At 38.1% G+C, this 15,320-nt stretch overlaps 1 protein-coding gene across 1 annotated transcript in view; it reads left to right on the top strand.

Moving 5' to 3' along the window:
* The window catches only part of LOC127484096 (uncharacterized), a 41,095-nt gene extending 27,898 nt beyond the window's left edge, over window positions 1-13,197 (top strand). The window contains 4 exon segments of the mRNA XM_070058246.2: window positions 7,541-7,667; window positions 7,912-8,004; window positions 10,355-12,128; window positions 12,130-13,197. Of these exon segments, the coding sequence (XP_069914347.2) occupies window positions 7,541-7,667; window positions 7,912-8,004; window positions 10,355-12,128; window positions 12,130-12,232 (2,097 nt within the window). The 3' untranslated portion in view covers window positions 12,233-13,197.
* The last annotated feature ends 2,123 nt before the right edge of the window (window positions 13,198-15,320 follow it).

Below are 15,320 nucleotides of genomic sequence, written 5' to 3'. Positions count from 1 at the left end.
CTTAAGACTCTATACAGTTAAGTGTAATATTCCATATTAATTTCCTCATACAATGTGACTTCTTTTCTGCACGATACATTCTATACTTATTTGTGAATATGGCTATTAATTCATAAGGAAATGTGTGAGTGTGTCTACTGACCTAATATGCTTAATTCAGGAAACAGACCTTTTGTGCATGTGGGAAAGGTTCCATTCAATGTTATCCTCTGTTTTACAAAATATGTTAATGAATCAAATAATTAGAAAATAAAACATGATGAGACAATGCTGGTTGGTACATTACGACCTCAACTTTTAGTCCTTAAGGGATCCTGAATTAGTTTCTCTGTGGTCATCACTCTCTTTATATCACAGGGGCTATATATTTCATTCTTCAATACGTACTAATAAGGTATTAGAGCTCTTCTCTCTGACTCAGTGCTTGAAATTATAAATGCCAGCCATTACTCAGAAGGTATAACTAAGATGACCCAGGGAGAGAAAGTGAGTTGTAAAAGGCCAATCAACAACAACTTAGAGTAGCCTTCCTACTTTCTTCTCAGGAATCCCCACAGAATCTTCATCTCCAATTCCAAAATGAGCAATTTTTGCTGGTAGAGGTATGTGGCTACCCCTATAGAGAGCAATAACTCCTGGAAAGGACATGGGAATCCATTATACCACTGTAGTTCTTTTATGCCTGCAACTTGATTTTCTGTTTAAATTGTATGATGCTGGGAACTAAGAAATAATTTACTTCTATGTCTGAGGTGAAATTACTTAAGATTGAAGCTCAAGACTGAGGTCCTGGCATTGCCACTGTGACATAATAGATTAAGCATCTGCCTGCAGTGCCATATGGACATCCCATATGGACACCAGTTCATAGCCCAGCTGCTCCTCTTCTGATCCAGCTCTCTAGTATGACCTGGGAAAACAATAGAAGATGTGTCCATTCACCAGTGTGGGAGACCCAGAGGAAACTCCTGGTTCCTGGCTTCAGATCAGCCCAGCTCTGGCCATTGTGGCTATTTGGAGAGTGAAGCAGTAGTTGGAAGACCTCTCTGTCTCTGCCTCTCTCTTTCTATAACTCTGCCTCTTAAGTAAATAAATCTTTTAAAAAAAAATTCTGTAAATATAGAAAAAGAGACTGACCTCCCTCAATTTGCATAATCAAGTCACTGAAAGGCAATTACCAGATTAGAGATGATACAAGAATTTGAACAGCACAATTAATACATTATACATAGAAAACTGACCAATAGCTGTGAACCAAGAGTCAATGGTCTATGCTACTACCATTCAAATCCCCAAGAAGTTGATCATAATTTCATGCCCATTCTCATTTAGACAGGAAAATGAGTAAAAGCAGGAACTCCATGACATCCTGTCTTTGCCTAGTTTGTGGGAGAAAGTACAATTCTTAAAAAAATAAGGTTTTGTTAAATATATACAGATGACTTGGCTGAAAAGCCCATGAGAGTATTTCAGGCATGGAAAGCCAAGACACTCTGGGAAAAAAAAAAAAAAAAAAAAAAAAAAAAAAAAACAAACCCTGAATGAAAGATCTCTGTAAGATCCCAGTGGAAAGAACAGGTCTTCAAAGAAGGAGGTACCTTTCTCTGAAGGGAGGAGAGAACCTCCACTTTGACTATGACCTTGTCTAAACAAGATAGGAGTCGGAGAACTCAGAGGGCTTCCATAGCCTTGGAAAGTCATGACTGGAGCATAGGGAGATTACTGATGCCATAGACAGGAGTGTCAGTTTGTAAAGTCAACAACAGGAGTCACTGTGCACTTACTCCTCATGTAGGATCTCTGTCCTTAATGTGCCATACATTGAGATTTAATGCTATAACGAGTACTCAAAAAGTATATTTCACTTTGTGTTTCTATGGGGGTGCAAACTGTTGAAATCTTTACTTAATGTATACTAAACTGATCTTCTGTAAAAAAAAAAAAAAAAGAAAGAAAGAAAGAAAGAAATTATCAATTCCCAGCTTGACTCTCACTGGGATTAAACATGACAATAGGTCTGATCTGATTTCATCATCATTTAAAAAATCGTCTATTATTTTTCACTTTATGTTTGTGTGGGAGCAAACTGTTGAAATCTTTACTTAATGTATGCTAAACTGATCTGTATATAAAGAGAATGGAAAATGAATCCTCATGTGAATGGAAGGGGAGAGGGAGTGGGAAAGGGGAGGGTTGTGGGTGGGAGGGACAGTATGGGGGGGAAGCCATTGTAATCCATAAGTCGTACTTTGGAAATTTATATTCATTAAATAAAAGTTAAAAAAAATATATACAGATGACTGGATGAAGTGATGAATAGATCCATTTCAGTAACTTTTGGGTATAGAATTGCCAGGTACTACAATTTTAAATATTCACAAATCTTTCAGAAGACACTCACTTTGTTTTCTAACCATATTAATCCATTTAAAGTATTAGAATAGTTTTCCTCACTGTGAAAAACAATCTGTTGATGGCCAACATTTATTTTAGTAGGTAAGATCAAGCACCATTTTAAAGGATTAAAAGTTAGTTAAGAAGGAAGCTCCAGGAATAAGAAACATTTCTGACAGAATGCCACTTGATGCCTTCTGAGACAATACCTTACTACTTCAGAGCAGAGAAAAAAGTCACTGAAATTCAAAGATCCTAGATTTGCACTGTCCAAGCAGTTATTGATCATACTGACCAGAATGAACAAAATTTAGTTGATATTACCTTACCTCATCCATAAGTTATGAAAGCCCAGGTGGCCGGCGCCATGGCTCACTTGGTTAATCCTCCACCTGCAGTGCTGGCATCTCATATGGGTGTCAGGTTCTAGTCCTGGTTGCTCCTCTTCCAGTCCAGCTCTCTGCTGTCACCCAGGAGGGCAGTGGAGAATGGTCCAAGTGGTTGGGCACCTACACCTGCATGGGAGACCAGGATGAAACACCTGGCTTCTGGCTTCAGATCAGCACAGTGCTGGCTGTGATGGCCATTTGAGGAGTGAACCAAAGGAGGGGAGACCTTTCTGTCTTTCTCTCTTTCACTAACTCTGTCAAATAAAAAAAGAAAAAAAAAAAAAAGAAAGCCCAGGTGATATTGGAAGCTCTGGACCAGCCTTTAAAAAAAAAAGTTGTGATTGGAATGGATTAGAAATAAAGGCAAGGGCCTAGTGAGTGTTACTTATTTAAGTGGTCTTGAGGGTGTGGCCTGGGGTGGAGGGATAAACTCTCATGTCTGAGAGTGACTGTCTACATTGCTTCCTACCACATGCCCATTACTTCATTCCACACTCATGATTTCGAGAAATGGAGGTCTGTGAAACCTAGTCTGCCATACACTTGGTATCTTGAATTATGCTGCTGCCCCCTGTACCTCAGTAATTCTTCCTGGTAGCTCAAGGAACATCTGTGAGGGTCCCTGCATGTAAAATGATGAAATTACATTTCAGGAGATAAGTGGTTTGAGTCACATGATTTGTAGATACCTGGCATCCTAACTTTTGGATGGTGATTTCTATTTTGCCACACTTCATTAAAAAACACATTTATTTTTCAGATTAATTTCAGAAACTGTCACCAGTATTGCTTTAGAAGATTGCCCTGAGCATGACGTTCCCTTTGATCCTGATGTTATGTATGTATTGTGTGACTTCAAAAAGCATATCAAAATTTCCCAGTGTCAATAATTTCTTCTTGAAAGTTTTATGCAATATTTAGTATACATGCAGCTTCAGAAAATTACTGTGAGCTTTTTTCTATTTTCTGAATAGTAAAATTATACTAAATCAGATTTCATGTGCTAATAAGTTTCTTAAAATATAAACAAAAAGAATATGACCACATATAAGCAGAAATGCGAAGCATTATCTTTTGATCTCCAATGAATTTGTGATTTCCCAGGACTAGATTTTTTAGTATCAGCAGCTTTGCTAAGATACAATTGACAGGCACAGATCATGTAAGATTTTTAAAAATTATTTAAAAGTATATGAGAGAGGGAGACACACTAATCTTCCATCTGCTGAGTCACTCCCTGAGATTGCTGCAATGGGCAGGGCTGGGACAGGCTGAGGCCAAGAGCTTCATCTGGGTCTCCTATATTAGCAGCATTTACCCAAGTACTTGGGCCTTCTTCTAGTGCTTTTCTCAGGCCACTAGAAGGGAGTTGGATCAAACGCAGAACAGCCAGAATACAAACAATGGGGTTGCTTGCATTCCAGGTGGCAGCTTTACTTGCCATGTGGCAGTGCAGGTCTCATGTTTATGGAAACTTCTACATGAGATTGTGAAGGTCTATTAATTTTATTTTGCATGTAATGCAACTTTCTTCCCTGCTCACCAGGGTGTATCAGCATTTGATGTAGGACAAATCAGAAAATACAATGGTTTAACAAATAGCCATTTGATTTATAATTCTAATTCAATATTTTGGGATGGGCTCATCTGGGCAGTTCCTATCATCAGCTTGGGGTCAAAAATGATGAACTAATCTGAGGTACTGATTAATACTCATGCCTTAGAGATGGTTTCATTTAAAGGTCTGGTAGTTTGTGATAAATCTTGGTAACACCCTATCTCTTCAATGGGTAGGACCCATGGCTTTCCAGAAGATAAGGAAAATCTGAGAAGGCAAATACTTTACAAACTATATGTTTGTATCAGATTTACTGATATCCTGGGGGGTTAAACAAATGAAAAATGAAATCCAGAGTCTTGTAAAGGGATGGATACCAGGAATGGTTTCATTTGGAATCATTACTGGTAAAGTAAGTTAAATTAAACATATATATTAAATATACATTATGTAAATTTGTTCCAATGCAATTTTGCCCAAAAAAATTTGAATCTGTAAATTGCATGCTTTCTATAGAATTTCAGGTCTAAAAAATAAAAAGTGTTCTAAAGTACACACAGATATGGAGTCCTGTGTGATACTTTTGCATTAATAGAAAAATGGTAATTCAAAAATAAGTTTCTTGGCCGGCGCCACAGCTCACTAGGCTAATCCTCTGCCATGCGGCACTGGCACACTGGGTTCTAGTCCTGGTCAGGGTGCCAGATTCTGTCCCAGTTGCCCCTCTTCCAGGCCAGCTCTCTGCTGTGGCCAGGGACAAGTGGAGGATGGCCCAAGTCCTTGGGCCCTGGACCCCATGGGAGACCAGGATAAGTACCTGGCTCCTGCCATTGGATCAGTGCGGTGTGCCAGCTGCAGCACACCAGCTGCAGTGGCCATTGGAGGGTGAACCAATGGGAGAGGAAGATCTTTCTCTCTGTCTCTCTCTCTCTCTCTCACTGTCCACTCTGACTGTCAAAAAATAAAATAAAATAAAATATAAAAAAATAAGTTTCTTCAGTGTAAAATTTAGTGAAGTATAATGTTTATCTCTTTAATAAGCTCATTTATTTGAACAATCACCCTTAAATTTTACTATCTCAATATTACATTATTATTTTATAAATTTGTAGACAATGCTTTCGTTAAACCAATGATAATTGTTCAATCTCTACTAATTAATAGAAGTGAATGTGCTTTTTTATATATTTTCTTGTTTAAATATTTCTCCACAGGGAAACTGATGTTTCCTAGGTTAATATATTCATTATTCTTTGTTCATTGTATTACATTCTTTTTTTTTTCCCCAGTGCAATGTAGAAGGAAACCTGATAAGTTTTCTTTTAACTCCTTCCATTTGTCTTCTCTTCCAGATATGATTCTTGGCACCTTCACATATTTCTAATAATAAATAAAATTATTGCATCCCTTGTAAGTGGTTTTCTTAATTATTGCTCAGCTTGTTGTCAGTTTTCATTTTAGGAGGATTATTATTATTATTATTATAGTTTATTAATTAAAATGGAAAAATAAGCATAAAATTTATTCTCAGAGAATGTACACAAACATGATGAATGATGAATTTGGTATGATTTTGAAATATTACAATCATCTAAGATATGGCTATTTGGCCTCTGGTCTTTCTGTTGCCTTAGCAAAATATACATTTGTTACATGTTTTGAGTTGAAACTTTGAGTACAATATGCTAAATTTTTTGGTCATGATGTCTGAAACAACAATGATGTAGTGAGCAGTGTTTTCATGTGTCCCTGGAAATAAACACTTAGCATTCTGCAAGGTTAAGAGTTACCTATTACTAAAAAACACAAATCAGTTTTCAGTCCTTAATAGTTTTGAGAAGCTGAATTTGATTCAGGGATAGGATCAGGAATGTGTGGGGAAAAGAATCTCCTACAGGTTCTTTTATTTTTTAGGATTTATTTATTTATTCAAAAGACAGAGCTACAGAGATTGGGAGAGATGGGCAGAGAGAAAGAGACCCTCCATCTACTGGTTCATTCCCCAAATGACCACAATGGCTGGGACTGGGTCAGACCAAAGCCAGGTGCCTGGAGTGCAATCTTAGTCTCCATATTCATTGAAGGGGTCCAAATACTTAAGCAATCTTTCACTGCTCTTTCAGGAACTTTAGCAGAGATCTGGATTAGAGTGGAGTACTCTGGATTCAAATAGTCTTCACGTGAGATGCCGCCATTGCAGTTGGAAGCTTAACTGGCTGCACCATAATACTGGTGCCTATTGCGAGTTCTTAAACAAATCTCTATGTATTTCTATTGGTCACAAATGCAGATTATACTACACACTTTCCCAGGTTCTGTTTTTGGGCAATTAATTCCATTGTTTTCACTTTAATTTGGTATAATGTTATCTCAGTTCTTCAAATGTATGTTAGTAGAATAAGCATAGTCAAAGTCTAAAACTATTTTCTATTCTTTGTCTTACTTGAATCTTCTCTTATTTAGAAATATTTATGAGCTTGATTGAGAAAGAAGTTGATGGACAGAGAGAGAAAAAAAGAGATTACTCCCGTGTACTTATTCACTATAAAAATAACCATACCGAGCAAAGGTTGGGCAGGACTTAAGCCAGAAGTCAGGAATGGAGTCTAGCTTTTTCTCATTGGTGGCATCACTAGTGCTTCTCCAGCATTAGCTGGGAGCTGGAAACTGGAACTGGCACTGGAATTTGAACCTAGGCACTTTGAAGTAGAAGTAGGGTATCTTAGCTGGCATCATAAACACCAAGATGGATGCCTGCCCTCTTTTTTAAAATATTTTTTTCTGCGATATTTGAAGTGACTTTGCATGGTGTTTTTCTGGAAATTCTTCTCTGGTCATTCCCAACATAGCTCCACTGATGGTTTCTTGTCTTTTCACCTGAATACATTCTTCACCTTAACATAGCTCATTCAAGAGTCAATATTGTCTTCCTTTCAGCCTGCTGTGCAATTCCCCTTGACATATGTGGCCCTTTGTGACCTGAAACTCCTGTTTTCTTCCAGTTGGGGCATTTTTCACAATCTTTAGACCATAGGTTTGACTCCCTGCTGAAAGCTTCTGTGTGGTTGTCCAAATGCTCAACAAGTCTAAAATGAAACTACATCCTTCTTTCTTCTTTCATTCCTATGTATAAAATAAAAATGGTCAGTGTTTATTTTGTGACAGAGTTAATATGTTGACTAGAAGTGTTCTATTACAGGTGATGCTAACATTTGAAGACCTGGCTGTTTACTTTACCTGGGAGGAATGGCAGAACATGAACAAAGCTCAGAAAATTCTATACAGGGATGTGATGTTGGAGACCTACAGCAGCCTGCTCTCCTTGGGTGAGTGACACCTATAACATGCCCAGTGATAAAATGTTATTGCTGTTTGAAAAAGAAGTGAACACTGTATAAAGTTTAATGGTGGGCAGGTAAAAAATTTGAGTCCATGAATAATCTGAATGTCTACCATCTAGGAAAGGACTCAAATTGGAACATTTGTTGCATAGTTCCTGGAATAAGCTGTATTCCTTTAAATAACTCAAGATAATGATTTCACAAAAGCTTACATTGTTTCCATTAATAGGGCACTGCATTACCAAACCTGATTTGATCTTTAAGTTGGAGCAAGAAGCAGAGCCATGGATGGTGAATGAGTGCCTAAATCAGAGCCTTCCAGGTCAGTATATACATAACGATGAGGGAGGCCAAGGCATAAAGATTGCAGCAAATGTTGATTGAGGCTCTTTCTATGAATTTCTCCCAAGTGTTATTCTTGATGAAAGCTGGCTTTTTTTTGCATCAGACAATGGATTCTAGAGTTTTCTAGGGATGCCATTATATCTCTAACTCTTTTGTTCTTGATGAAGTTGTTCTTTGACTTAATAAAATTCCAATCCTTTTCTGATGTTACTAAGGATTTTTTTCTAGGTTAGATACATTGCCCTTCTCTGTATTTGATATGTTTCTTTCATGCATTTATTCTTCAGTTCTTGTCAGTTTGGCAAGTTATAGAAACTTGTTTCAGATTGAGTCCCCACTCATGCTTTTGACGAGGCACAGAACTTGCTATTTTAAGGATCTCATGACTGAACCAATAAATGTGAACTCTCTCTCTTTTCTCTTTCTCAGTGCCTTTCTCATAAAATAAGAAAAAATGGGTTGCTAGAAACATTGGAGGAGGAAGCCTATGGCTGGCAATCTTCTGTTTCGTTCTCCCTTCTATCTAATTCTGTGTCTGACTCTCAAGCATATAAATACATAAATAAATGCTAAGAGATGTTCAGAAGTAAGCCTCTGTGCAGTAACATCAGAAATCCTGAAGCTAAGCATGCACTTGTATAGAAAAATGAAAATAACTGATCCTAAACTCAACCAAGAAAGTCTTGCAATTCTGAATCCCAAGGTCAAATGAGCTCATTGTTTCATGTTGAATGTCTCAGATTTGGGAGCAGAGTTTGAAGTATGAATTCTGACTCAAGCAAAAAAGATAAGAAAGGCAAAGGAAATGAAGACTTTCTTGAAAATAAGAGACAGCTGATAAAAAGCCTCCAGAGACTCAAATTATCACATAAGTGTGTTTATGTAAAAAACTGAAGAGCGATACCCAGGGCTGATGATTTAAGAATCAGCTACAAAACATTTTTCAAAGAAGGTAAACACATTCTAGGTTGCAAAAACAAATTCTTTAAACCCTTAGGGAGTGTATACCCAAGGTGGTTTATTGTGATGTTTCTGTACCTGTTATCGTTCTGAGAAGCTGAAGATGTTAAATTTCCTTAGGAATATGGGGAAGCTGTCATAGAGTGCAGATAAATGCAGAGTTTCTCATTTGAAAATTCCTTCAAATGCTGTTTACCTGGGAAGACTGAACATGAGACAACTATAGATTCAAATCTTGTCTCTTTTTTTTTTTATTTATTTTTTGACAGGCAGAGTGGGCAGTGAGAGAGAGAGACAGAGAGAAAGTTTTTCCTTTTGCTGTTAGTTCACCCTCCAATGGCCACCACGGCCATTGTGCTGTGGCCGACGCACTGTGCTGATCCGATGGCAGGAGCCAGGTGCTTTTCCTGGTCTCCCATGGGGTGCAGGGCCCAAGGACTTGGGCCATCCTCCACTGCACTCCCTGGCCACAGCAGAGAGCTGGCCTGGAAGAGGGGCAACTGGGACAGAATCTGGCACCCCGACCGGGACTAGAACCCGGTGTGCTGGTGCTGCAAGGTGGAGGATTAGCCTAGTGAGCTGCGGCACCGGCCCAAATCTTGTCTCTTAAATTTGATCCTGTTTGGAAGTCAGACACATTTCACTCTTCTTCCTGTGCAAGTAACTGATCCAGTAAAACATTCCCATATTTATGGTTGAAATACCTGAAAAGCACAAAACGTAAAATTTTAATAATAATAAAAACTAAAGAAGAAGGACAGGGAAAAACTGGTAGCTAGGCAATGGGGCAATATACTGACTAAATATTTGTCCATTCTTTAACATCTTATAGTACTGTCATCATTGTTAAAGACAGTGACAATGAGAGGAGAAAGAGAGAAAGAGATCATTTGGTAGCTCAAGCCCCCAATGCCTATAACAGTTAGATCTGACTAGTCTGAAGCCAAAAGGCTGGAATTTCATCTAGTCTTCCCTGACATATCACAGGGTCACAAGCACATGAATCATTATTTGCTGCCTTCTAATTTACATATACTAGAGATTTATCAGAATCACAGTAACCAGAGCTCAAACTGGCACTATTTTGAGATGCAGGCACCCTAAGCAGTAAATTAACAAATCTAACAAGGAAAGCCGTTCTGCCATACTTGAATAAAATTCAAGTAGTAAACAGGATAAATCATGATTGAACATTGGGAAATCTATTGGTACAACCAAGAACCATATAATAGGTATAAATAAGTGTCTTTTACTGATTATGTTAAAATCTTATGCCACTTTGATAACAAGCAACTTCATTCCCTTTACATCAGTATTTCAGGAGAAAGCATTTATATGTGATTCAGTGAATTTTTTTCTCATTTCAGTTCCCATGAAAAGTGATGACATAATTAGGACCAACAAGAAAATTCAAGAAAAAAAATTTAATAACATGGCAGAGAAACCTTATGAATGTAATGACTGTGACAAAGCCTTTGGCTCTAAGTCAGCACTCATGAAATATCAGAGAATTCACACAGGAGAGAAACCATATGAATGTAATGTCTGTGGAAAAGCTTTTGGCCAAAAGTCACATCTCACAGTGCATCAGAGAATTCACACAGGAGAGAAACCTTATGAATGTAAGGACTGTGGAAAAGTCTTTGGCTATAAGTCACTACTCATAACCCATCAGAGGATACACACAGGAGAGAAACCTTATGAATGCAATGCCTGTGGAAAAGCCTTCGCCCGTAAGTCACAACTCATGTCACATCAGAAAATTCACATGGCAGAGAAACCTTATGAATGTAATGACTGTGACAAAGCCTTTGGCTCTAAGTCAGCACTCACGAAACATCAGAGAATTCACACAGGAGAGAAACCTTATGAATGTAATGCCTGTGGAAAAGCCTTTGGCTGGATGTCAGCACTCATCGAACATCAGAGAATTCACACAGGGGAGAAACCTTATGAATGTAATGACTGTGGAAAAACCTTCAACCGTAAGTCACATCTCATAAGTCATCAGAGAATTCACACAGGAGAGAAACCTTATGAATGCAATGGCTGTGGAAAAGCCTTTGGCCAGAAGTCATATCTCAGAGTGCATCAGAGAATTCACACACGGGACAAAGCTTATGAATGTAATGACTGTGGGATAGCTTTTGGCTTGAAGTCAGACCTCATCAAACATCAGAGAATTCACACAGGAGAGAAACCTTATAAATGTAAGGACTGTGGAAAAGTCTTTGGCTATAAGTCACTACTCATAACCCATCAGAGGATACACACAGGAGAGAAACCTTATGAATGCAATGCCTGTGGAAAAGCCTTCGCCCGTAAGTCACAACTCATGTCACATCAGAAAATTCACATGGCAGAGAAACCTTATAAATGTAAGGACTGTAGAAAAGCCTTTGGCTATAAGTCACAACTCATGACCCATCAGAGAATTCACACAGGAGAGAAACCTTATAAATGTAATGCCTGTGGAAAAGCCTTTGGCTCAAAGTCACAACTCATAATACATCAGAGAATTCACACAGGGGAGAAACCTTATGAATGTAATGACTGTGGAAAAGCTTTTGGCCAGAAGTCAAATCTCATAAGTCATCAGAGAATTCACACAGGAGAGAAACCTTATGAATGTAAGGACTGTGGCAAAGCCTTCAGCCATAAGTCAGAACTCATAGCCCATCAGAGAATTCACACAGGAGAGAAACCTTATAAATGCAATGACTGTGGAAAAGCCTTTTGCAAGAAGTCACATCTTGTAATCCATCAGAAAATTCACACAGGAGAGAAATCTTATAAATGCAATGCCTGTGGAAAAGCTTTTGCCCAGAAGTCATATCTCATAGTTCATCAAAGAATTCACACAGGGGAGAAACCTTATGAATGTAATGACTGTGGAAAAGCCTTCAGCCTTAAATCATATCTCATGATCCATCAGAGAATTCACACAGGGGAGAAACCTTATGAATGTAATGACTGTGGAAAAACTTTTGGCCAGAAGTCAAATCTCGTAAGTCATCAGAGAATTCACACAGGAGAGAAACCTTATGAATGTAATGACTGTGGCAAAGCCTTCAGCCATAAGTCAGAACTCATAGCCCATCAGAGAATTCACACAGGAGAGAAATCTTATAAATGCAATGACTGGAAAAGCCTTTTGCAAGAAGTCACATCTTGTAATCCATCAGAAAATTCACACAGGAGAGATGCCTTATGAATGCATTCCTTGTAGAAATTTCTTTCTGTGAAAATCCCACCTTGTCAGAGAATTCACATAAGGGAGAAACTTGAGTGTAATGACTGTGGAAAAGCCTTTGGCTATAAGTCACGACTCATAATGCATCAGGGAACTCACACAGGGGAGAAACCTTAATGACTAAGGAAAAGCTTTTGGCCAGAAGTCAGACCTTTTTGAACATTAGAGAGTTTGAATGGGGGAAAACCATGAATGCAATGACTGTGGAAAATCCTTTGGCCAAAAGTCAGACCTCATCAAACAGCAGAGAATTCACACAATGAAGGAAGCTTATGAATGTAATGACTGTGGGAAAACCTTGTTTTTGTCTCTGATTTTACTTATTTAGGCCTTCTCCTGTTTTTTGTTGATCAGTTGTGCCAATAATGAATCAATTTTGTTTGTTCAAAAAACCAGCTCTTCATTTTACTGATCTTTTGTAAGTAATTTGCAGTTTGGGCTGTTGTTTTCCTTGGTCCTTGAGATTCATTGATAGCTCATTTGTTTAACACATTTGCAATTTCTTCAGTAGGCACCAGTTGCTCTAAACTTCCCTCTTAACACTGCTTTTGTATTATCCCATAAGTTTTGATGTGATTTATTATCATCTTCATTCATTTCAAGAAATGTTTTTATTTCTTCTATGACCTACTGTTCATTCAGGAGCATGTTGTTCAGTCTCCCTGTGGTTGTATATGATCTAGAGATTCTTGAGTTGTTGATTTCTAGCTTCATTCCATTTTTGTCAGAGAAGATGCACGATTTGATTTTCACTTTTTTTTTAAATTTGCTGAGACTTGCTTTATGGATGACCATATAGTCTATTAAGAAAGTTCCATGCACTGCTGAAAAGAATGCGTATTCTGCAATGATGGGTTGAAAAGTTCTGTAGATAGCAGTTAGGTGCAATTGGTCCATAGTTTGAATTAGTTTTGTTCTTGTTAATTATTTGTCTTGTGGATCTGTTCATTAATGATTTGGGTTGTTGAAGTCCCCCATTACTATTTTATTGGAGTCTATGTTTCTCTTTGTATCTTTAACATTTCTTTTAACATCAACATTTCTTTTAAATAGCCAGGACCCTAAGCATTCTGTGCATATACATTTATTTATACTCACATCTTCCTATTGAATTGATCCCTTAATCATTATATAGTACCATTCTTTGTCTCTTAATAGTTTTTGTTGAAAGTCTCTTGTCTTTGCTATTAGCATTTCTGCATCTACCCTTTCCTGTGTTCCATTAGCATAGAGAATCTTTTCTTATCCTTTCACTTTCAGTTTGCATGCATCTTTGTTCCTGAGATGTGTTTCTTGCAGGCAGCAAGCAGATGAATTTTGTTTTTAATCCATTCAGCCAGTCTGTACCTTTTAACTGGAGAGTTGAAGCCATTTACATTCAAAGTGACTTTGCCCTGTCATTGTTTCATAAATTTTCCTGTTGTGTTTTTGGATAACTTTTGTTCTTTTGTTGAAGTATTTTTTGCTTTCACTTTTTTTTTTTTTTTTTTTTTTACAGGCAGAGTGGACAGTGAGAGAGAGAGAGACAGAGAGAAATGTCTTCCTTTGCCGTTGGGTCACCCTCCAATGGCCGCCATGGCCGGCACGCTGCGCCCGGCACACCACGCTGATCCAAAGGCAGGAGCCAGGTGCTTATCTTGGTCTCCCATGGGGTGCAGGGCCCAAGCACTCCCAGGCCACAGCAGAGAGCTGGCCTGGAAGAGGGGCAACCGGGACAGAATTCGGCACCCTGACTGGGACTAGAACCCAGTGTGCCACTACCGCTAGGCAGAGGATTAGCCTATTGAGCCACGGCGCTGCCATAAAGCTTTCACATTTTTTAAATATTTATTTATTTGAAAAGCAGAGTTATGGAGAGGTAGAGGCAGAGGCCGGGGGCGGGGGGTCTTCAACCCACTGGTATACTCCTCACATGGCTACAATGGTTGTAGCTGGACCAATTTGAAACCAGGAGTCTGGAGCTTATTTTAGGTCTCTCATATGTGTGCAGGGGCCCAAGGACTTAGGCCATCTTCAGCTGCTTTTCTAGGCATATTCGCAGGGAGCTGGTTCAGAATTGCAGCAGTCAGGACTTGAGCCAGTGTCCATATGGGATGCTGGTGCTGTAGGTAGTGGCATTATCTACAATACAGTGCTACATTATGCTACAATACTATGCCAGCCCCTCTCATTCATGATGACTTTCTGTGTTTCTTAATGTAGTAGACTGAAAATTCTTCCTAGTTCCATTATAAATGGTCTTTATTTCACTGTCATTCTTAAATAAGAGCTTTGCAGGGTGCAGCATTCTGGATTGACAGTGTTGTTCTCTTAAGACTTAGACTATAACCTGCCATTCTCTCCTTGCCTACAGGGTTTCTTATGAGAAGTCCATTGTAAGTCTAAATGGAGATCCTCTGAAAGTAATTTGATGGTTTTTGTGCACATTTTAGAATCTTTTATGTTTTACCATTGAAAGTTTGACTACAATTTTTCACTGTGAATATCTTTTTTATTGCTTATATCCATTAGGAGTTATATGTGATTCCTGGATTTGGACAGCCCATTCTTTCTCCAAATTGGGCAATTTTTCTCTATGTATTTCAGTAAATAGATTTACTAATCTATTTTCTCTTTCCATGCCTTCAAGACCTATATGTTGGGTACACTAATAGTATCACATACATCTCCAACATTGTTTTCAAGTTTTCTAATTTTTTTCTTCTGGGCTTTTTTTTTCAACTGAAAGTATCCAAAGGTCTGTCCTGTAGTTCAGATAATCTTTATTCTGCCTCATCACATCTGTTATCAAGGCTTCCCCCTGCATTTTTATTTGATCTATTTTTCATTTCTAATATTTCATTTTGGTTTGCTTTTAAAATCTCAATTTCATTGGGATGATTTTCCTTCATGTCATTGATTGCTTTTTAATAATGCTGTGATTAATCTTTTGAATTTCATTTCCAGGATTTTTTAATCTCTTATCTTCACGTTCTAATGTTGAAATGTTATGTTCCTTTGGGGAACATTATGCATTTTTATTCTTGTTTCTTGAATTTCTGTGTTTATTTTTAGGCATTTGTAGAGTTAGTTGGTTTTTT

This window comes from Oryctolagus cuniculus, chromosome 15, assembly GCF_051225735.1.
Source record: "Oryctolagus cuniculus isolate XC-2025 breed Fujian yellow rabbit chromosome 15, ASM5122573v1, whole genome shotgun sequence".
Classification (NCBI taxonomy): domain Eukaryota; kingdom Metazoa; phylum Chordata; class Mammalia; order Lagomorpha; family Leporidae; genus Oryctolagus; species Oryctolagus cuniculus.
Note: the sequence above shows the minus strand (reverse complement) of the source record. Positions and strands in the feature narration are given on the sequence as shown.